This window comes from Anser brachyrhynchus, assembly GCF_964034855.1.
Source record: "Anser brachyrhynchus genome assembly, chromosome: 8".
Lineage (NCBI taxonomy): Eukaryota > Metazoa > Chordata > Aves > Anseriformes > Anatidae > Anser > Anser brachyrhynchus.
Window position 1 is genome coordinate 25,497,625 of NC_137702.1, and position 24,158 is coordinate 25,521,782.

The window sequence follows — 24,158 nt, forward strand, 5'->3', positions numbered from 1 at the left end:
TTTGGTTGTTTTTCTCCTAATATTTTGTTTCTGTGATTGGAGCAATGCTCTATATTTTTAGTAACTTTCTCTGTGACTCGTAGTTTTTCTTCACCATGTGAACTGCATGTATGCAAATGTGCTCACATACTCTGGTCAAACAGCAAAGGGGTGTTTCTAGTAAGTTGTGTATTTCAGACAGAACTGAGGAAAGCAGTAGTCTCAGAGTACAAAGAACAATTTTACCTAGCAAAGCATACCATTGCACTTACTGGTGTAAGCCACAGAAACAACTTATGTGTTTCTTTTGTAGTTTAGCTCATGTATTTAAATGCTCTTCTTTTAGTGCAAAGTAGAAGATATTTTTCTTCAATTGCTATTGTGAATGAAAATCTCTGTGTGAATTACAGAAAACATAAGATTTGTTTTACAACAAATACTTTAAAATTAAAACTACATTCATTCTATAACATACATTGAATTAAATTATTTTTGATTCATGCCATAAAACTTTACAGGCAACTGGCTCTGAAGTGACTATCATCAAATCATGACTGAGGTATTGTGTTTATCTGTCCATCTGTTTAGAGAAAATCGTTGCAGATTCTGATTTTGTGATAAGAAAGATAGGACAAAGCAAAAGATATATTTTGGGGGAATAATTGGTTTGTATACAAAATTTTGAAGATAGATGCATAGGTCCTGTTTGGATTATTTTAAAATGAAAGCTTGGAAGTTTATTTTTCCCATACATATTACATTTCCTCTTTTCTTCTCTTATTACAAGCTTGCTTTTTCTTTATTCTTGCTTAAAAGAGATTTGTGAGAAATACAACTTTTACTTAAGCATACTGTGTTGAAGTTTTTCCTTATCCCCTGCAGACTCATTGGTTTTCCAGATAATACTGCAGATGTAGAAGCCAAAAATGTATCAGAATATCCCAGCTGTTTTATTCCATGTGATGCTCAGCAGCTCCTTCCCTGACACTTCTTTGGAATTCACGAGGAAGGGGTTACAACTACTTAAAGCATAGATCATTTCTATGAACGTAAGTAAAAGATCATGGCATGAGTGCATCCAATAGAACTGCAAATTCATTGGTGACATTTTAAAACAGCTATTAATAGATGGAGTTATTTACTTCATCTTCAGTCTTCTCCTTATGGTTGTGGCTTTGCTCATGTGAAGTTCAGAATTACACTTGTTATTGCTTTGAAAACAGTAATACCCTTATGGTCTGGGGAAGTTCCTAGCATGTGCCATGCTTCTTCCATGTAGGCTATTTAATTTTAAATTAATTATTTCCTTTGGGGTTTGCTTATTGTCAGAATACTAGACTATATCTGCCCAGGTCAAGTTCATAATGTTTTCATTTTATTTCCTTCTTTCCTACCTTATTATCATGATTTTAGTTTTTTTTTTTTACTATTAATAAATAAACACATAGTCCTTCATAGCAGTCAATACTGTTATGTTCTCTCTAGTCAGGATGCAGTTCACACAAGGATATTCTAAGCTGTGCTAATGTAAACATGAATGAGCCATCACAGTGGTTTCGTGGTGCCAGGGCTGTGCTGCACCTCCTTGTCAGGGGAGAGGAAGTATCTTTCAGCTCCAAGCCAGAGTGTGAGGTATGGGTATGTGATGTAAGGAGTTGCATGTGAAATCTTGACCTTGTACATGTAGCTTCTAGTGGAGAAATCAAGGCTCTGATATTTTGGTTTTAGTCTCAAATGTAACTTGTAAAATACCAACTGCAAAGTAACCTGAAGCCCTGTTTTGGCAACTCTTTCAGTGGTTGAAAGAGATGTAGGGCCCATCTTGATTTAATACAGTCTACACCAATTTAGAAAGTAATATGGAACTGCTATGGAAGGCTCTAACTGGTATGTACAAACAGTGCAAATTTGCTGTATGGAATGTATAAGGATATAATGTGAAACACAGTTTCGGAGTTGTCCAAGAACATATAAATGTGATGAAGTTTAGTGGCTTATTACAGAGAACAAGTAAGTGCATGGCTAGTTTTGGTAAATGCTCGTTGTTGCCCATGTGAGATATGACTTAAATCTGGGTATGGAAGCCTCTATACGGTCTCTTTCTTGACATAAGGGATTTTGGATCAGTATCACTTCACCTTTGGAATAGTTTACGATATTTTGGACTATGTTCTTAATGGCTTCTGTTCTACCTGTTTGGCAAGAACAGATTCATTTTTGTTGAAGATCTGGAACAGCTTTCTACAGATCTGTCAGTTCAACAACAAAATGTGTGTGCAAATTATGTATATGCTTTCAGGCAGAGCTATAGGTGATCTAAATCATTGGAGATCCACTTAAACTAATAGATTTATACCACTTAAGAGGCACCAATCAATATTTTTATTACCTATATATAATTCCTGTTTGCTATTGTTTAATGTTACTTCAAATCTGTTTTAAAACCTAATCAGGATTAATAACAAATGGAGACTGTTCGCCCTATCCTTAACTGAAGCTGAAAAAAGCAACCTACTTTTGTGTGTCATAGCAAATATGCTAGGATGTTTAAGGCAGATTTCTGCTTACCTAATATACATATACTTATCCCTTTGAAGGATATGAAATCAGAGTGTTGGTGTGATGAAAAGATATATGTACATATTTTAAAATGATTACTTTAGAGATTTTATCCTTCTGTCGACACCTGCAATATTTACTTACAAAATAGTAAAAAATCATAGAAAACTAAAGTCTGAGTCTTATCCAGGGTATTCTAAACATTTTTCAAGAAAGCAGGAACAGTTACTTAATTTTTTCTTATCGAAGACAAATGGAGAACTAAGTTCTAAGTTTAAACTGTGAGTACTATGTTTTCCTTTTCTCTGCTGTATAAAAGGACCACTACTTTCTCTTATGTCAGTGCTGAGATTGGCGTCCAGATCTATTTATTTTTAAAATGAGGAAAGTTGCAGCTGTAACAGCAGATGGACTTCACCTCTGATATGTGTATCTTTCTTTCATAGCCAATTAGGTTGAAAAGTAAATTTTGCATGCATATTTGAGTGCTACCTGAAGGCAACTTGCTTGACTTTTGTAGTCTTTCTGAAAATAGGATGCTTAATGCAGAAATAATTATCACCTGTACATTTGACTGCATTAGATAATTTTTACTCAAGTTCTTAATTGCCTTTGATTTTGCATGAGGGAGTTCTGCAACACCTAATGAACTACAGCACCACCTGTGAAGTGTTCCCTGCAAACATTAAGATGGAATGAATGGGAAATGTCAACAGCAGGCAACTTCAATTGCAATAAAGAAAATGTTCTTTTAAGGTAAATTATCTACTGCTATTTCAGCATAGCATGGTTTGGATAGGAAATAAATTAACTGTTCAGCTTCCAACCTATGTTCACAACTTTGCATTTGTGCAATAAATAAAATTACAGAAGTTATAATATTTCTAATTATTTTCAGTATTTGTGCTGGGTAAAAAAGGGAGCTTGTATAAGGCAAGAGAGAGAAATGAGATAATCTTGGTTTCATTGCATTGGAGTTGATAGATTAACTGTCCATTGAGTAGTCCAGAAGCAACTGTAGCTATCACATACTGGGAAAAAAGTTATTCCTGTTCTTTCTTCCCCATGTCATTAAGTTGTATGGATTAAGGGAGTATTTAAAAAAATAATTTTGCAGTAGGTGAAACATAGTACTGAAGGCCTTTCAGCTATTGACACTGGATACTCTAAATTGCCAATGCATGATTCCAGCCAGTTCCAGCTTATTCCTCCTGCAATTACCATAGAGGAAAGGGAGTGGTAAAATGCAGGAAACACAGGTAAAAACCTTTATGGATAGTGGGAGTGGCATAATACAAATGAAAAATGTGCCTCCTAATGCAAACTGCTCCTCTATCTGTAGTAATTTTTGTCTAGCTTCTTCATGATTCTCCCTTTTATATGCAAATCAGAATACCACCTAAATGAGATGAAGCCTTCCTTCTCTTTCAGGCAAAGGCTGACAAATCACAAAATATCACCCAAGTATTTGTGATCAAAATGTGAATTGATAGTCAACTGAGTTAAAGGTTGATTCTTATAAAACTTAGGCCATCTCCTTTAGGCAGGCTGAGTTTACACAATTCCATTCCCATGTAAGAAACTGGGAGCTGGCCTGTGAAGATAAGCTTCTACTAAATGTTTTTTTTACATTAATATGTGAACACATGTCAATGCTATGTCAACATTATGTAGTGAATAGTGAAAATATTTGAAATCTCAAATTTACTCCCAGAATCTAGGACTATACATACTGTACAGCTAGGAAATGGAAGTCATATGTTTAGTTCTGTATAATGAAAATGATTTTAGCATTAACTCAAATTTGCTAAGATAACTAAGATACGTGAGGTGAAGAGAACAGGAAGCTATGTGAGAGAACCTAGCAATGATATCAAGTTCAATAGCAAATGGGGCTAGGGGGAAGGTGACTGAAGAGAAAGATCTGTATTTGTAGACTTGTATCGTGATACTGTTTGTCTTGCTTTTACATTGCTGCTACAACCATAAAATAATTTAACTGTTTACACTTGTTCTGAAAGCATTGTTTAAAAGAAAAAATAAGAAAATGTGTTCAAACGATAACATTTACATTGTGGGGGGAGAAGGGGAAGTCTCCTTACCTTTTCCAATTTGGATAGAGCAAGAGAATAGCAGTCTTTGGCTCTGAACTGCATGAATCTCATATTGGCTGGGTGAGTTAGTTCTGTGATAATGCTTAGGCTTGAGAACAACCTGTATTTTAAAAGAACGTTACAGTTATAGCTCTAATTACAACAATTCACAAGTGTAAGGCTCTATATAATGCTATGATTTGTGTTTATGTCCATGTTTTTATTAAGTGCATGAAAACTGCACCTTTTTGGTACAATGAAAACCTGTTATAATAGCAAAGGGAACTTCTACAAATGTTCTCTGTAGAATTCACAAAGAAGCAAAAGTACATTCAGAGGTTGAACTTATATTCTATTTAAATGCTAGAAAGGAACTACTTAATTACCAGAGGTTTTATTTAATTATTTCTAAAATGACAGAAATCTGTAGAAAATAACAAAAAATGCAGAATTACATAGTTTTGCTTGGTATCCAGCTGTATGTAAACTATACCATTTGATTAGAGCTGGCTTACGTACTATTTCCTTTTTATTTTTAGTTGTGTTTATATAGTCTGTGTCTACAGACTGAGTAATCTAGACTAGAATTAGCACTTCTTGGGACTGTAGGAACTTAAAATTGCTGAGCAAATGTATGATTATGTATATCTATGTTCTCACAAATATTTTGCATGTGTAAATATTTCAAAGTTAACACTATTTCAGACTTTCAATAACAACAAAAAGCAGTGAAGGAAGTTTAACTCTGATCTGTCTGTATAACACAGATTTTCATGAAGCCCCAGCCCTCAGCTATCTCACGAGGAAAAAGATTTGTAGGTTATCCTATGAAAATGCTACGTTATTTGGACTAGAACTCATTATTTATTTCCTCTGTAAATTAGTCTCCTAAGAAAATGAGACATGGATCTGTAATCTGTTCTGATTCTGAAAGTATTTATTTACATATGATAATAGAAAATTGTAGTATTAATGACTAAAACATCCTGACTTCCATTTCATTCAGATAAAAATAATCTGTTACATTTTATCGCTTTACAATGACTTAAGCTTCCTTCTTTGTTATCAGATCATTCCAGAATGATTGGCATGTTGTTTTTTCCCCTCGCTATATAAACAAACCTAGGAAATACTATTTATCCTGGAATAAAACGATTACAGGTCACTAAGAAACTCAGGTGCTATCATGAGGAATAAAATCATTGTTTGCCACTTGCCATGGGTTGGAGTATTGTGGATGTTACTTTCAGAATCAGCAAATTCTAAGTGGCAACTACTGCCTGACTTTCTCTAGTTCACAGTGCCAGTGATTCACTATTGTAAAGTACGTTCTCCCAAATGATTCAGTCATGAAGGAGTGTTTTTCATTTAAAAAAGAAAAAAGAATGTCACTGATAGATGAATACAAACAGATGGTCTACAGATAGCAAACAGCAAAGATTTGCAAGCATTATTGAGATTATTGTAGCATCTAAGACTGTGTCCAGATGGATTTTGAGTATCTTTGAAGAGGGAGAGTCCACAACCTCTCTGTTGAACCTATTGCAGTGCTCAGTCATCCTCCCAGTAAAAATGTACGCACTGAGACATCCCCGAGCCTTCTCTTCTTCAGGCTAAACAGTCCCAGCTCTCTCAGCCTTTCCTCATAGGAGAGATGTTTCAGTCCCTTGAACATCTTAGTGGTGCTTTGCTGGACTCTCTCCAGTATATCTATGTCTTTCTTGTACTGGAGAGTCCAGAACTGGACACAGTATTCCAGGTGTGACTTTGAATTTAAAACTGTTGTTTGTAGAAAAATTGAAGGATAATTCATGTTGGAAGGAAGCTCCAGAAGTCTCTAGTCCAACACCTTCTTCAAAGCATGGGCAGCTATGAGCTCAGACCAGGTTGCTCAGGGCTTTTTCCAGTGAGGTCTTGAAAACCTCCAAGGACAGAGGCTGCACAGCCTCCCTGGGTGTTTAGTTCTGCTGTTTGCCTGTCCTCAAGAGGGAAAAGGTTTTCTGTACATCCAGTTTGAGCCTCCCTTGTTTCAGCTTACATTCTTTCTTTTTTTTTTAAGTTCTAAGATGACTGTTAAGTCCCCTGTTAGTCTCCCTGTTCTCCAGGCTGAGTAAGTCCTACTCTCTCAGCTTCTCACAGGGCATCTGCTTCTGCCTGTGACCACCTTGGTGACCTTCTGTTGAACTTCCTCCAGTTTATCTATGTCTTTGCTGTATCAAGGCCCTGAAAACTGGATGCAGTGTCTAGGTTCAGTTTAACATGTGCTGAGTAGAGGGGGATTATTGCTTCTCTCCATCTACTGGTCATGCTCCTATTAACACAGCCCAAGATGCTATCGGCTTACAATTGTGTCGGCCTTTGCTGCCAAGAGCATGCTGTCAGCCCATGCTCAGCTTGCTGTCTGCCAAGCCCCTCAGATCCTTCCCAGAAGAGCTGCTCCCTAACCTGCACTGCCTCACAAGGCTATTCCTTCCTGTGTTTAGTATCTTGTGTTTGTTCTCTCTGAATTTCCGATCAGCACATTACTTCACCCTGTCTAGTAGTGGTTAGTGATACTGAGACACAAGCCTTCTTCTCCCAGGCCCTCTAGATTTTGTACAAAATGTGATTTAAAATCTGCCTGCCTTCATACACTGGCAGTATCTCCATGTGTCTACATGATCACTTCCATGATGAAAAGGATTTTTTGAGCAATTGTCCATTTAAAAAAATAAAAGCTGTTTTGTTCTAGTTCTTCCTCCAGGGAACTATTTGTCAAACTCAGAGAAATCTGTGGTTGAGTTCCCTTGCAAAGATGTGAGATATCAGCTTTGCTTTCTTGAACAACAGACCTTGACACAAAGCTTTAACTCTGTCATGTTATACCAATAAGAAACGGTGCTCAGCGACCATTTTTTGTGTGGTTTTCTTGGAACCTGAACTTAGTAAGTTAGTGTCAATTAAATTCCATGTCTTTAGTCTTTTCCTTCAGTTTTGTGTGAGGAACTTTACTGAAATATTAATTCAAGTAGAGCCTAAATGTGGGGAAATACATTTCAAAAACTACCTACCAGCATGCATGTTGATGTCCTATTGCAAAAGTTTTCTAGGTATGTTGAAGCTAAAACGTAGACTTTTAATGATCATATGACGATAGAAATGCTAGCCATTGTTATGTTAGCACTTACATCCCTGTGAATAACCAAATATTAAGTGATTATATAAGGATGAGTTAATGGAGCTGGCAAACTGGGTGAGAATTTGAATCACTTAATGATGACCATTTGTGTGCACTGTACCCTGAAAGGCATTGTGTACACTCAGGAACTTCTGTAGCTTCTTAGCTTTTACAGTCGGACTGATACCAACTCTGAGTGGTTACACAGTCTGCTATGTCCTACTAAAGATAAAGCACTTAAGGAATAGAGTCTGAATAGAGTCTGCATACACAGATTAAATACAGAATAACCATACCCTTGAGATGCGTCTGTGATACATCTTCACTTGTATCATGTGTTTAAAAAGTAAAAATCCTGAGAATGTCATATTCTATAGGTATGAACTTTTATCTATTAAGGAGCTTAACAAATTTCTTAAAGTTCTGAGGAATAAGTTTCCTCTTTAAATCCTGATTTCTTCTGCATTAATTCTGCATTGTGTAGTGAATAATTACTTAAACTTCTGCTGGCTGAAAATTTTTGTACTGCTGTGTTTAAAGGACAGACATTCAGGTTTGACAAATAACAGTATAACATTTAGAACTAAGAGTAGCAGTAAATTGAACACCTGATCTAATGATAAAATGTATACAACTTGCAGGAAATTTGCAGTTTACTAGGTTTCTGTTAAAAATGGATTTAGTTCATCACCAAGATGTAGAAACTGACTTCGGTTAGGAAATCTGTTTCAAACCTGCTATTGGTAAAATTCATACTTTAAGAGTGCCCTCTAGCAGAATTAGGGGAAAAGACTTTCCAGGTTGTCAAAGCCAGGTTGTCTCTTGTCCCTGGTGTAAGGCACTGCCTGCAAGCTTTCAGCACCAGAACAGGCCAATTCTGTGCCAAGACTCCTCTTCTCTACTCCATTCTGGCTTAAAATATATATGCATATATAATATATATATATATATAAAAAACAGTAAACGGCTGGACTGGGAGAAGAAAGCCTTAAGCAACCTAATGGAAAACATGGGTTGCTGTTGAAATGGTATTTGGGAATCAGACAAGTGAGAGACGCATTTTAGTTTTTTTCCTGAGCCAAGATGATAAACGATGTAATGCCATCATAACCTCATTTATAGATGAACCTCATTTTGTGCTGATTGCCAGATCCCAGCTGAACTTCTTAGTTATTAGGTGTACTGCTACATTTTGACTTCTTGCAATATTTGAAACATAGGCATCACAATGTTAGCTTATAGGAACTTAAAAAGGACTTTTCAAACACCAACATTTAAATCCATTAATATAAAGTAAGAGTAAATATAAATGCTCTTTCTAGCACAGATTCTCTGCCTAAGGAAACCTATTTTTCTAAGGTCATGGCTATCAATAGGGACTCAATAGTTGGTGGCTTATTTTACATCAAGAAGTGGGAAGCATCTCTAGGACACAGCCCAAAACTAGTAATTTCTCCTTGTACTTTTATTTTTTTAATTTCTCCCTACTTCTTTTCTGTCCAGAGGATTAAAAAAAGTCCTTTATAATTCTGTATGACTGACTGAGTCACACTTCTTCACTCCTTTTAACTGTAATTAAGTCAGATAAGCTAGTGTCACAACTCTAATTGGTATGGAACAATTTCTAGCCTTAAAGGTGCTAATAACCTTGTCATGCTATAAACAATACATTCAGCTCCTAAAGGGAGTTGGGGGGGGGAAAACAACTCTTCTGGCAAGGCAAGACTAATTTATGTAAATCAGGGAATAATGTCAGAACAGGTTTATTAGAAATGGCAACCTAGGCCAAACAGTATTACAGCGCACCTGGAACATCTTTTCAGGCCTGTCTGCAGCCCTTAATGAGATAAGTTGATTTGAGTTAATCAAATCAATGAGATTCAGACTTAGCCTCTATCTTCTGTGTAGTTTATTCTGCAAAACAGGTAAATGCCACTACTTTACGCCTCTTTGTGAAGCTTAGTTATTTCTACAACTCTGATATTACATAAAATATAGTGAACGTTTTGTATGTGTTCTAGGAAAAGTTTTAAAATATATTTAAAATACAATACTTTTTAAAAGTGTAGAAAGTTTTCAGAAATGTTATATTAAATCTTAAAACATTTATTTTGGTATTTACAAAAAGAACAAGGCAGTCTTAGAACTATACTAAACTATACTTGGAATTTTACGTTTCATACATGAGTTAAAGCTGCCATCTAGTTGTAGGCATTGTGCAAGACAACTGAATGACTATACAGCAAGTTCTAGTTGGATATTTATGGTGGTACTGCAGGTTTTTTTTATTTATTTTTAGCGTTTGACAGGGTAGAACACAACTGTGGGAAAAATCAACTAGTCCTTACTAAATTTTGTTATTCAGTTTATATTTCTGTTTTATATTTTGGGGTAAGAAGTATTTCTGGAAAATTTAGTGATGCATATCAAAGTCTCAGTGAGATACACTAGTGTGATATGGTTAATAGTATGCTTGAATGTTGCACAGATCAAGTTCAATTTTAATTTTTAATTTGTGTGTGATTATGAAACACCTATGCTAAAATCAGATATAAATCCAAAAACTAAGCTCAAAGTTAAAACAGGTCAGAACTAGTTTCTATGCAACATAGAAATTGCTGCTTCTGAGCACATGCAGTAATGCTGACAGCATTTAGCTACGTAGTTGCAGGTGTATTAAAGTACATCTGTTAAAATACTTTTGTTTTCATGTGCTTAGTTCTCAGAAACTGACAGTTTCAAGAGACTTCTATGCATCCCTCTCCAGTGTTAAATGGGCACACAAAAGGGCAGTAGTGTAGTGTTGAATGATACTGAACCTTCTATATCAAAAAGGTATTTCATACTTGGCTGTATAGTGCTTATATACACGTATGGTTTCGTGAGTTGTTTGGGTATTTTTTAAAGCAACTAAGAACCTTTTCACAGTTTAAAGTGACTTGTATCCTTAGGTACTTGTTGAATCAATATATTTATATAATATGAGGTTTTAATCAGGAGTGGTTCTCAAATGAACAGGGGATCTCAGGTTTTTTTTTAAGCTCTTCATCGTGGAACTCGTTCCTTAGCCCATTTACTATACTGATCATTTTTCACTAAGCATTCTTTTATGACTCTTAGTATTTTGTTGTCATAGGTAACACTGCGCAAATGTGCCTACAAAACTCTTTTTTTGTTCAAAACCATATATGCAAAATGCAAGCACTTATAACTAACTTCATAGTAATGCATTGGTTACTGCTTTAGAAGTTACTGCTTTAGAAGAATCTGGTTTTAGTATTGGCTTTACCATTATTCTGAAAGACGGCACTGAGGAAAAAAAAACAATCTTTTTCTCAACTAGTTTTGGTCTTAAGTCTTCCAGAGTAGCTTTCTTTCTCTTTCTGCAAACCTGAAAATTGACGTTAAAAAATGATCAATCATCCTGTTTTGGGATGATCATCTGAGATTTCAAAAGAAAACCTTAGTATGCCAAGAAAGAGTTTATTGCTAAGGTTTATTGCTATGTGAAAAGATTTGCCCATATGAGACAAATTAAGTAGAAATTGAAGTAGGAGAAAAGAAAAGAATTCTCATCTAAGTACACAGCACATTATTAGGTATTTCATGATGAATAAAGGTGTACAGAGAGATTGCAAAAATCTCTTACCTAAAAAGTGTTTGAACATTTACAATAGTCTTAGCATCTGCCATGTAGTCTTCCTCAGCACTCATTGTACTTTCTTTGTCCACCACCACCATATTAGCTGCAAAGGTGACCCCGCATCTTAATAAATCATCTAGGCTTTTGTGAAGAGAAAGAGGGAGAAAAAAAACAAACAAGCCACTTAAATATGGAACGCTTAAAAGACTAGTGATGGTTGGTATTGGTAAATCACATGCTGAGTTGCTGGTTCCCTGCATCTCCATGTACATACTATAACCGCCAATATAGTCTAAGTTAAACATATCATCTTAATGAACTTATAGAATAGAATATGAATAATTATTTTGACTTTGAAGTTATACAGAATGCATTTCAGTAGGTTGTTATGGTCCCTCTCCTTTTGCTAAAATGATAAAACTATTTCAGATTTTTAAAATAAGCCTTTAACACTTATGTGGGAAAACTGTATGTCCTTATGTGCTTTAACAGCTTACTTTGTTGTAGTTACTTTTGGTAATAAATGGACCTAAAATGATTTGGGTTGCTCTTCCCCACAACTGTTTGTTTCAAAATGTTAATTCAAAACAAACAAACAAACAAAACCATTATGTCTAAGAAACTCCTCTATTAGGTTTACTTAGGGTGTTCTTATGATGCTTTTAGGAGCAGATGTACCTCAGGAAAACTTTTCACCTTGCTGGAATAGTGAATATATTCCAATATTGTTCAGTACCTCCTATGAGCTCAACTAAAGGAAACAATCACAGGCAACCGAGTTACAGTTTCCAGCACGTCTTATGTCTGTTTCCAAAATGAAGCGTGTTTCAGTTGTTTTAACAATAACATTTTCCACAGAAACTAAGCACTTTTTGAAAAGTTTAGGAAGGACTTTTTTGTGATGGCATACAATTTTTGTGTGTGTGTGTGTGGCTGCTAGAAACCTAGCAATTATTAAGTGAAAATGAGCAGAGTATTTCATGGTTTCTAGAGGAAATTTGAAAGCTAAATTTTTGCATCCTTCTGTTTACTTTCAAAGAGAAAAGCTATTTTGTTATTATATTTGCTTCTCATTTGGCAATTCAGTTGTGTCCAGTGACAGGATGAGAGGCAGTGGGCACAAACTGAAGCACAGAAAGTTCCACCTGAATATAAGAGGGCACTTCTTTACTGTGAGGGTGACAGAGCAGACAGAGCACTAGAACAGGTTGCCCAGAGAGGTTGTGGAGTCTCCTTCTCTGGAGATATTCAAAACCCATCTGGATGCCATGCTGTGCAATGTGCTCTAGGTGATCCTGATTGGCAGAGGAGATGGACTACATGATTTTCAGAGGTCCCTTCCAACCTCAACCATTCTGTGATTCTATAATTGATATTATCTATAATATTGTCTTTATCATCGTGATTATTTTTTTTCATTTTCTCATTAATCTTCTAAGGTTCCTAGGTTTACATATCCTATTATAAATTCATTTTGAAATTTTGGAATAAGGGAAAGGATACAAATTCTAGGTATTTATTTTACATTTTGTACATATTCTTCAAAAACAAATATATAATATAATTATGGTACAAAAGGTAGTAGGTGGCATCTTTAAATGCTTAGGAAATTTATACCATAGACGTTAAATAAGAAAGGATCCCTGTGTATTTTTCATTGTAGTTCTTAGCTAAAGATGATCAGGTTCTATTAATTGCATGTGATTTAAAAACATGTTTTGGAAAACACAGAATAAGTATGAACTATATTTTTAAGTCTTGTCGTAGATGAAAATAGATGTCAAAAAATAAATTACAGAGTCTGGTTATTGTAGAAAGAGTTTAAAGTGATTTAAAGTACAAAAGTACATGCTAGTATAACTGTAAATTGGAGAACTCTGCATAACACTGCTGTTTTAGGCATTCAGCTCTCAAAAAAAAAAAAAAGCAACATTTAGGGAAGGGTTTGGTGATTTCCTCTTTGAAATAAATGAAATAAACTCAGAGAATTCTATTAAACTGAATTCCCCATGTTAATAGAAACACAAACACTTCTGAGTTATTAATTACTTTGAATACTTTGAGTCAACTTGATTATTCTGCTGGTATGATTTTTTTCTATAATTATTAGGTAATTTTCTATAATTATTAGGGAATTAAGAGATTTAAAAAAAAAATAGTATCTGTTAACAACTCAAGATACCTTTTTGGTTTAGAGAAAAATCTGGAAAGTGAAAAACAGTTCTGTAGATTCACTGAAAATCTCACAATGACTGTGATACTGCCAAGATAAATCTGAAACTGTATCACTATTACAAGTAGTTTTAAAGCTCTTGTTACAACAGGTTGAAACTGAAAAATGTTGAATCTCTAGAATTTTCTTTGAAAAACTGGTTTCTGTTAATTCAGGGCAGCAAATTGAGTGATTGATTTCCGTCTGGAGAATGAGTATTATGGGCTTGCAGCCTGACCTAAATATTAGCTGTGTAGTGAAGTAAACCATTTTCTTTGATTTGACACTCTATACAATGGAGATCAGTAAAATGCTAATGAGCCATTGATCCATTAATTTCTTCCTGATTTTTATATTAAATCCACGTGGCTAAACTTAGAGATGCAAACATGTATTAGCAGAACTTCTGAAGACAGGACTAGGTGATTATTTTATGTAGCAGAAAATGAGGACTGTTGGATACACTTAGAATATCAGTTTTAGTATATTCTATACATATTTTGCTAAACCCTAGTCCGTAAATGCAAACAAATCTGATAAGTATAGGATAACACTAGAATCAGGGCATTATCTGGCAATTTCTAGATACATATTAATAAATTGTTACTTTGTATTTTTGAAGATACTAACCTGCATTCCCTCTCATTCTTTTCACTAACAGTATCCTTCAGAAGTCAGAAATTTGAAATCCCAAACTATTGCACACAGACACAAACCATGCATGCAAATAGATCATCTTCAAATACAGCACACATTTAAACATGCATTGACAATACACAACACATACCACTGAGCACTACAATGTTAAGTTTTCTAGCAGTTACTTCACCTACTTGTCGATAGAGCCCACCATGTAGTAAACCATTGGAAACCAACAGATTGCATCCAGAAAATGCATATCTGGCCTAAGCAGCAGATGGGATTACAAAATGAAACACAGTATCACAACAGCAGCATCTCTTCCAAAATACTTCAATAAACTGGTAGCATGTGATTTTTTTACAAAATAAAAAATAAACTTTTTCAAGACTTTGGCAGTATTACCTCTTTAAAAAGGAAATAGGTTTGCAGAAAGCTGTGAATTAACAGTTTTCTGTGATTGTAAAGAATGATCAGAATTAACATGCTTATATTAATAAATGCACCTCTTAAATCAGAAATTTTATGGCACAGTACAATTTCAAATGTAAAAACGAATGGCTGATTCCAAAGACATACTACCAAGTTATACTTCAATGCATGAATTAGCAGTTTTTAAAATAAGCAGTGAAAACTTAATAAAAATGTGAGTAAAATCATCATTTGGTTTTAGTGCCAATAGCTCTATTCAAGTTGATGAGAAAATCTTAGAGGAAACCTTATTTTTAAAACAGAACGTGAAAACTAATACTACTTGATTGGGTTTTCGTTCAGAAGTTTTAGTGGCTTTCTTCTCACGTACTGAGAAACAACTGAAATCTTAAAACACGAGATGTATGTCAGAACAGTCATACCGTAATAAATTGCTGCAATAAACAGAAAATAGGAATATAGCAACAAGGCGCGGATATGTTCATCAAAAGTAGCTGAGTTCCTAAGTCCAGTGAAGTAATTTAAAAATCCCACTTGACTTGAATGGCAGCATGAATTCTGCCCAATGCACGTATGAAAAGCACGCTGGCTTTTCAGCTAGGCCTCTGTAGCCTCACTGAATGCTGGGAGGAGTCACAGAAAATGCTGTGTAGAGAGTGCAACACTAAGGGTGTTAGTTTAACAAACACGGCTTTACTTTATGCTTATGAAAAGTGTTTTTAGCTGTAAAATATCACAACAGTGTTAAAGTATAACTCAGTCACTATAGTAAATAAGACAATAAGCACTAGAGGTCCCTGTGCACTTGCATTTTTAAGATTAAATTTTATGCCATGACACACATAAACATAAAACCTTTGTTTTCCCAAACACCAGCATATACAGATTCATTAAAGAGCTGTTTGAGGCTAAGTAGGATACTTCACTGAAGATCTTTGTATAAAAAATCACTTATAATAAACCAGAACGTACATATGCAAGCAACCGTCAGTCTGGAATCAAAATCTGTACATTTCTGCTGCTATCATTTCTTTAAGTCATAGTTTGGTCTAATATTCTGCATCTGGCTAACTTCTATTTGCATGTCTTCCTAATTGTGGTTGTACGTACTTAAGCATCACCAAAGTGCTGCAAAAAAGTCTTATATTCAATGTGAAATTATAAATGAAGTAGCCTTGCTAGAGAATTTGTCTGAAATTTTTAAAAGATTATGAAAGAAAGGCTAATAATTCCAGTGGTCACCATACAGATATGGTATTTACAACAATATTTCAGGTTTTAATCATCTTCCATGATTTTATATAATCGCAGAGAAAGGGGGGTGGGAGGTGGGTCCTAGTGGCTTAAAGACCTGCTTATCTTGTTGTGTAAAATTATTAATATTCCTATCTGGTCCAGATGTTTAAGTGCCTTTTTTAAAGTTAGCGTTTGAAGTGCTGTTTTGTAGCTATAAAACTGTTGCATGGATTGATCTTTATATAGCGCTTACGAAGTTATTTAACTTTAGGAACTATTCATTTTATTTGGGGTGTTTTAAGAAATACCACTGAAATATAAGCAGTGAATAATAAGGACATAAAAATTTTGATCTTTTACAGTCAGCAGAAAGTCAATGTTGTACGTGACAATGCACACAGGGTATTATTTTTGTCACCAACTTTTTGCAAAGTTATATGTGCCATAATGTTTTTGATTTTAAGTTGGCCATGTGAAGAGTGATCATCTACCAAAGCAATGGTAAATGATTTTAAAATGTTATCCTAAACAAAAGGAAAAGAAATAGAGAAAAATATATTTAAAGTCTACATACGGGTTATCCAGGAGTAATACAATGGGATTTAGTTCTTTCTTCGGTCGGTAATAAGCTCTGAGTGGCACAATAAAATTATATAAGCCATTTCCAGCAGTTTCTGCTGCAACTATAATCAATTTATTTTTGAATCCATAGGCTTTGGCATCTTCATAGTAGTTATGTTGGCACCCCTAAAATCGAAATAGGAAAAAGGTTCAGTGGGTATGAATAAAAAGACTTAGCTGTGACATTGAAGGGTTTTATGACTAGAAATAGAAAATTGTATCAGCTGACCCGATACAGACCTGAGTAGACATAAACCAATACTTGGTGATGAAAAGGGTGGGAAAACTTAGTAGGTACTAAATAAAGCTTATCTCTAAGCTAAAACCAGACTTTAACTGACGCAAAAGACAAATGTGAATGCAGTTTCACCCAGTAACAGAAACTCCCTTTACCTTATCTAATCTTAGACAACAGAAGGGTACTTTTTCATGCAGAAGGTGACAAAATGTGGGAGAGCTTCCAATATAAGGAGAGTAAGGAGGATAGCCTTTGGCATACCTAGGAGAGTAGAAAAAACACTTTTTGAGTATAGCTAATTACTGAAACACACAATTGGCTTTGCAACTGTTTTATGCAATGTTTATACCTACATCTAAGTCTTGTAGCTATTTGTAGTTACATAGACTCAAGTGTATAAAACGAATAAAGAATGTATTTTGTATCTTTGTCCAATTCTATAAAATTTAGTGAGACCTGTCACATTTTTGTGGAATGAAGGAATTCTGATTGGTATTTTTTTTTTTTGTATAGGCATCTTTAGAATTGGGCTGCTGCATTGTAGTGCGTTGTCCTAGTGTTTTCAACACACATACAGGAAATTTCTAACAAAGGAAAATAAAGATGTAAAAAAGCCTAGAAATCACAGTGGAACTGCTGTTCTTCCTTTTCCATTTGTCTTTCAAAAACTCATTAAGACTGAGAGAGGTCATTACCTTCTTTTACCTGAGATGAACTTTCTAATTGGCCTTCATTTTTAATAAGAGTCTGGGTGGTAGCAAGGAAGACTGTCACTTGCAGCAGGAGTTAGAAAGTTTTTCAGTTGTACATACATGATATGTACAATATCCACAGTCATCAGGGGACACCGAGAAAATAGGAAGCCTTTTATACTCTGTTATTTCAGTTTGAAGACTGAAGATGACTTTATATTATTTTTTTCATTGGATTTTTGTGATCTTCCATGGGGCCTCTCATACGTCCCACTGTAGGAGATAGGAAACTGTGCTACATGAGCCATAGGCTTAATTGTGTATTTCAGTTTTAATATCTCTGTCAGTAATCCCAATAAACATAATTGCTTACCTGTACGGCAGTTAAAGGTTTTGGTTTTGAACTTTTATGTGAGCAATGCATCATTACTTTCAGTAACATACAAACATTTTAGATTGGTTTGTCTCATACTGCTTTTTTTGTTGTTCCTACATTTTGAAGTCAGATACTTACTCCTATTGTTCAACAAGCTTGTTAAATGACCTGATTGTCAGGACAGAAGTACTTATCCATTTACAACTTAGTTGAGTCCTGTCCTTATAACTATGGAGTGTAGGAAAAATGCTCAGGAATGTTATGCTTGTAGGTTTGTCTATGCTATAAAATAAATTGCTGTACATATCTAAGTCTTTAATAGAGTGTAGAAAATCTCCAGTAAATGGAGGAGTTGATCTGTTTTTTCATATTTCAAAATGGGCATAACAGTCTTCTGCTAACAGACAATAGAATTTCTTAAAGAGGAAATGTTTCCATAATTGGCCTTTGTCTCTTGCTTGCTAAAACTTCTTGGATTGATCTGCATGTCCAAAAATTATCCATGCTTGTTTTTACATACTATTAGCATTTCAAATAATTAGTTTATATTGAATATACGTACTCTAAGCCTGCAGAGACTTCATCGTCCGATGGGGTAGTTTCATCTTCTGACTGGTCACTTAGCAGGTCGCATGTCTGAAGTGAGGATGAGTCTGCAACCTCCAAAACAGGTGCTATACTGGGCCGTCTGCCCTCTTTACCTCCCTCGGAAGGAAGAGCTAGTGTAGGTCCACTGGACGTTCGACATCCTGTGTCTTGTAAATCGATAGCCACTGTCCCTGAAGTAGTGTTGAAATCGTTTTCTCAATGTGGTTGTCAAAACATTTAAATGAGATTCCCATATTTCATGGGGATTATCTGACTCACACAGCCAAAGATTGAAAGGAATACTGTATTGATTATTTGTGTTTATTGCATTAAAATATAACAAATGTTTAAACTATACTTGAAGAAGCCTTTTCCCGCAAAATTGCATTTTCTCTGACCATGAATATATATAACCATTTGTAATTAATCCATAACCTGAATTCTTAATTTGTTTTAATTCACTTTAATTTTTAATTTTCAGTGTCTGTTTTAACTTTAAAATGTTGAATTATTTCCTGAAATGAGAGAGAGAAAATACAATGACTTGGACAGGATTGTTTATCTCATTATTTCTTGTAAGATCTACTAGTGCTTGCCATGGAAAAGAAGAAAAATCTTGATGGAAATTACTAATGTGTAGTTACTTGATTAATTTGTACAAAATCAATTTATTTTATTTCCATGTATGTGAAAATCATAAGCTCCATTCTAAGAAGTATTTATATTTTTGATGTTTTTAATGATAGCGTATTTATACGAACATGTGCGTGTATATATATATATATTTACACCAAATCTCAGTTCTGGAACCTGCTCAAATTTTTCTCAAGTATCACTAAGAACTGACAACAAAGATAGTTTTACATGATTTACGGCATGGTTTTCTATCTTAATCAAGCAGGGTTTATTTTTTTGGCTTATTTGATCTGACTTTTAGACTATCATAGGCATATCTTCCATACTGATTTTTCTCCTTGTATGTCTGCTAGCTCCTGGATAACACTAGTTCTGTTGGGAGGTGGGGGGGCTATCTCTGTCTGCTGAGTAAGATACAGTTACAGCAGCTTTGAGGCAAATTGCACAGGGCATTTTGTTAATTAAAGATTATGAAAATTTACTGTGAAAGTCCAGTTGTGAATGACAGAAATTAGCTATGTGATTTTCTCATCTGTTTTGGTTTGCATATATTTTATATACAACAGTCTTAAACAGTTTAACTCCATATTCTCAAATAAAAGAAAAAAAATACTTTTCTGGAAAATAAGAGGGCAAGTGTTTAATACAATTTCTTTCTATTTAAATGTTGTAATTTCTTAAAGCTTTTAACAGTGTATTTCTATAAATGTGCTACTTATTGATTTTTTTTTTTTTTTTACTTACCCATGCTGGCTATTATGCTGTGTACAGGCAACCTAGAAGCTCCATGATATGATAATTTTGATTCATGTCTTTTTCTATGCTTTTCTTGGTTCTTAAAAGCAGAATTTTCTTCTTTGGTGATGTTTATATAAAAACATATATCTGTAGAACTCATGATATATCGAGGACCTGGATTCAGCAAAATGTTTTTGTTATCTTCCTTTCTAACACCAATCAGACAGACTCCAAACCTTAATTAGAAAAGGAAAGGCATGGTTCATTTCGCATAGTTCTGTATACACCAGAATTTCCACTGTCAGAAACGAGTCTTCAGTTTATTTTCTATTTTGTATAGTTCTGGAGGACAAATACATTTGAAAAATGTTATCTCTTAAATAGGGCACTTCTGATCAAGCAGTTTTTATAAGCTGATGAATCCCTTGGCATCTGAATCCAACATTTTTCTTAATCCCCAGAGTATTCTTTTAATGCCGTTTCAGTTAATTTTTCAACGAGATGAATAATCCCTTCTGAGAAAATATTTAATATAAGAATGGATACATGACATGAAAAAGTATTCAAGTTAAATTGTTCCATTATTCACAAGTAATGGAAACCATTTTCAGAATTCATTTTTGCCATTCACTTCTAAAAATCTGTTTGATTAGCGGTAGAAAAGGGAATTAAAGCTAAAAAAATCTTTTTCTCACATGTTAAGTATGAGAATAAAATCAGTGTTTAGGGTTTGGTATACATTAATTTTGTTAAATACATATGAATATACATGATTTTTGTTCAGTTTGTATATTCAACTCATATAGCAGTACTGAATAAAAATGAATGATCTGAAACATATCTTCACATTCTTAAGATTCAATCTGACTGAAAAATGTTTTTATTTTGAAAAATCACCAGGACATAGTGAGTACCACCTTAAAATTGGGTATTTTCCAAAAAACAAACACGCCATGAAGGAAGCCAAATTTCTGTCGGACTCCTAAATCAAACAAACAAAATAAAACAACAAAAAATGAACAAAGACTGGTGTTCTGATATAACCTGTCTCAAAGGTATGATTCTTCCTGGTTGTCAGGCCTATCCTGTATATACTTTATATTCTCATTTCTCAGATTGAGCTGTCTTTAAATAACAACACAAGCTTTTTCCTGGCCCATTGTAACATGGAGAAGAATATATGAAATATATTAGTATATGTAGTATAATAATATAGTATAATAATAGTATAATATAGTATAATATATTAGTATAATATAATAATACACAAATAATATATTAATATACTTATTAGTACTACTATTAGAACGAGTTAGTTTATTTAATTCCAGAAACAGCGAAATGTATAATATTGCACCTTCAAATGCAGAGGTACGTTTTGGGCAAAACAAATTATTATTTAAATTTTTAATACTTGATTGAAAAAAAAAGCATACTTTTTATGTGCATGGAAAGAAGCGTATGTGAAGCTTTTCCCCTCATACTCAGCAAAGAAAGTACTTTCTTCCAGGTTAATATGATACACTTCATTACCAGAGCATCTGCCATACATTTTCTGCCATTGTTCTGGTGATTGCTGACTCTCCCTGAAACATACCAATAAAGAGAATAATTCAAAACAACGTAAAATTCTTATTAATCTCAGAGCATTATCACTTGGCTGTAGAAACTACAAATGTATATCGGAAAGGTCCCATGGGCTAATCTAAAAGAAATATCTGAGATCAAAGCTTGGTGATACTGTAAGTATAGAGATTATTTTTAATGAATTAAAGTGCATTTTTGCTAAGTAATAGGCCTAGAAGATTATGTACTTCAATATCAGGAGAAATATGGCAGAATTACTTTAAATTCACACCACAGTAAGTAGATTCCCTGCAATTGAAAGATGACAAATGAAACCAACAGCATGCTCATTCTATTTATAAAGGCAGTTGCTTCAGATGCTCCTTGACAGTTTGCCTGGGTTCTGTTTAAACAAGGTAAAGAATCATTGAAAAATAACTTACACAGGCAAGACCCATTTGGCTTAGGTCACTTTTTCTGTAAAAGAGATTTTTTTCTGCATTTAATTCTCAGTTTATCTTCAGCATTTACCCAAAAGACGTTTTTAGTTACTGTGCCTTGTATACTGTTATAAGTATATACCCTTTTTCTCCTAGTGGGGGGGGGGGGGGAAGGAATTATTATTTTAATCACCTTAAGGATATCACCTTTAATCGCCTTTATTATATGTAGCTAACCTTCTTTTATCAAAGTGAACTGTTAGTGGAAATTTTCCAAACCTTAGATAATACCAAAACTTGCAAACTTCGGGCCTCTGTGAGCCTATTCCTTTATTGAAGTGTTACACGGAAACAGGGTTCCATCTGCATGAGCTTCACTTGATATAATGGATGCATATATCCCTATCTGTATCAGGATATATAACTGACAAACATGCTCTGTGTTTTGCTTTCTTATGAGTTTTCAGTATTTTGACACAATTTCTGTTTTTCTTCAGTTTACCTTTTTTTCTCCACCCTCAGCATAGAAACGTTTTGTTTCAGGGTTAATGGAAATAAGTAAAACAATATTAAAAAACAGTGTGTTACGTGTAGAATAGATTGTAATTTCAGAAGAAAATTGTTCCGTATTTCCCTTTACCCCCTATGAAATGTTTACCTGCTTGAAGTCTGCTTGGTTCCAGTTAGCTGTCGAAAAGCTTCCCATGGTGCTGTTCTGTAAAGATCACATGAAGTTCAAGTCAGAAATGGTATTTTCTTCTTTGTATCGTAATGCAAACAATATTAGAGTTCTATTACTAGATTGGAAATGTTTAAAGGTAAATGTTAAGATTAATAATTATGATCAATAATAAGATTTTAAATAAGAATAAAGCTAGAATTTTGATATCTCTCAAACTGAGGTTTTAAGTTCCATAAACAGCTAGGATGGCAATCTAGTCTGGTTAATGTGAAAAGTAGTATTAAAGAGAAAAGCCAGTTCACATAAGCAGCAGCAAACCTCCCCTTAATTATAAGCAGTCAAAACTGATTAGCAAGTGAACATTTTCCCTAGCATTCTCACATATTTATATCAGTAGACAAGATGTCTTTATGTATGTGTTTCTTTTTGTTTACTGTTTATTGTGTTATTCTAATTAGGATAATACAGAATAATTATTTTTTTCTGTGTTCTGCTGCTATTTATTGCCTTCAGTTTCCAGTATTATCCTAGTGTACTTATCTTCATGATTATCAGAAACGAGCTCATATTACTTGTGTCACACCATTTATAAATATAAATATTATAAATACCACAAATATAGGATTTCATGTGTCTACCTGTAGATATATTACTTGGCAGTTCATTTGTAAGAGTACAAATACCTGGGACAATTTTTCTTTTAACAAATTAAATGTCAATGAACTCTTCAATTCCATGAAAATATAAGCCATGTATGTTAAGATTTAACTTTGCTAAATTAACAAATGACAAGAAGCTAGAATGTGACAATGGTCATATTCTCCCTTAATCAATGACTTTTCCACCAGGGAAATTACAAAAAGCCAGGAATTGGTCAGTGTCTTGATAATCTCCTCTGGTTGGATGTGTCTAAAATTGTATGGAAAAAGAGGAGCCATTCCTTGTGGAATGGAAAGACGTAGGCAGTCATTTGAACTTGGTAAAAATTGAACAGCAGCATACAGTTTGCAAGTGCACTTACAAATGATTTCTTTCAGTATGTAACTGGACTCAGTTATAGCTGAACTTAAAATGAACCCACTATTCATGATTACTTCTTATTCAGTTTTGTCAGCCATTTCAAGTTCTGATCTGCTTTATTTTTGCTAACCTTACTTATTTCCGTATGGTGTCTTTTTCCAACACTCTAAGTTAATAAACTGATGATCATTTAGAATTAGTCATTCAAACATTCTGTAGTTCTCTGATAAATATTGGTTAGGAAAAGCTGATATAGAGCAATGACGGTTTTTGGAAGTATCTTTCTTTTTAAAAGCTGTGCTAAAGAGACACGTTGGTTCCTGGCAGCCAGGAGCATTGCTGTGGCTAGATGCTTCCAGCATCTCCCTCAGCAGGGACTACAGCTACACACTCCTGTGAATAGCAGATCTAAAGACTTCAGAGAAAAATTTCCTACTTTGAGTGATAAGAGAAGGCTGTATCAACAAGAGATCTAGGAGAGAGACAATGATAAAGCTTTGTCACTGTAAGAGGTTGTTAAGGGTGGGAACATTTATTTATTTATTTGAGTATCAAGTATTTTTTTTACTTCACAGTTCTAAATTATCAATCCTGCTACTTTCTGAATAAAT

General features: G+C 34.3%; 2 protein-coding genes across 17 annotated transcripts in view; one reads left to right on the top strand and one right to left on the bottom strand.

Moving 5' to 3' along the window:
• The window catches only part of LOC308198916 (uncharacterized protein), an 802,411-nt gene that overhangs the window by 682,180 nt on the left and 96,073 nt on the right, over window positions 1-24,158 (top strand). The window contains exon 17 of the mRNA XM_080602160.1: window positions 862-3,294. The gene's annotated coding sequence lies outside the window, so the exon portion shown is untranslated. The remainder of the gene's footprint in view (window positions 1-861; window positions 3,295-24,158) is intronic.
• Window positions 1-24,158, bottom strand: part of KCNT2 (potassium sodium-activated channel subfamily T member 2) — a 148,458-nt gene that overhangs the window by 26,229 nt on the left and 98,071 nt on the right. For 12 of the 16 annotated variants that reach the window (XR_013954268.1, XR_013954269.1, XR_013954270.1 and 9 more), the window contains 8 exons: window positions 22,504-22,560; window positions 21,276-21,425; window positions 19,846-20,075; window positions 18,440-18,656; window positions 16,965-17,070; window positions 16,525-16,697; window positions 11,438-11,572; window positions 4,641-4,752 (listed from right to left, as the gene is read on the bottom strand). Coding sequence is in view for 12 of the 16 variants with exons in the window: in XM_080602131.1 (XP_080458257.1) it covers window positions 4,641-4,752; window positions 11,438-11,572; window positions 16,525-16,697; window positions 16,965-17,070; window positions 18,440-18,656; window positions 19,846-20,075; window positions 21,276-21,425; window positions 22,504-22,560 (1,180 nt within the window). In the remaining 4 variants the exon portion in view is untranslated. Of the gene's footprint in view, window positions 1-927; window positions 1,021-4,640; window positions 4,753-11,437; window positions 11,573-16,524; window positions 16,698-16,964; window positions 17,071-18,439; window positions 18,657-19,845; window positions 20,076-21,275; window positions 21,426-22,503; window positions 22,561-24,158 lie in introns of those variants that run through there. The other 4 variants (XR_013954271.1, XM_080602127.1, XM_080602129.1 and 1 more) reach the window with 3 other exon arrangements.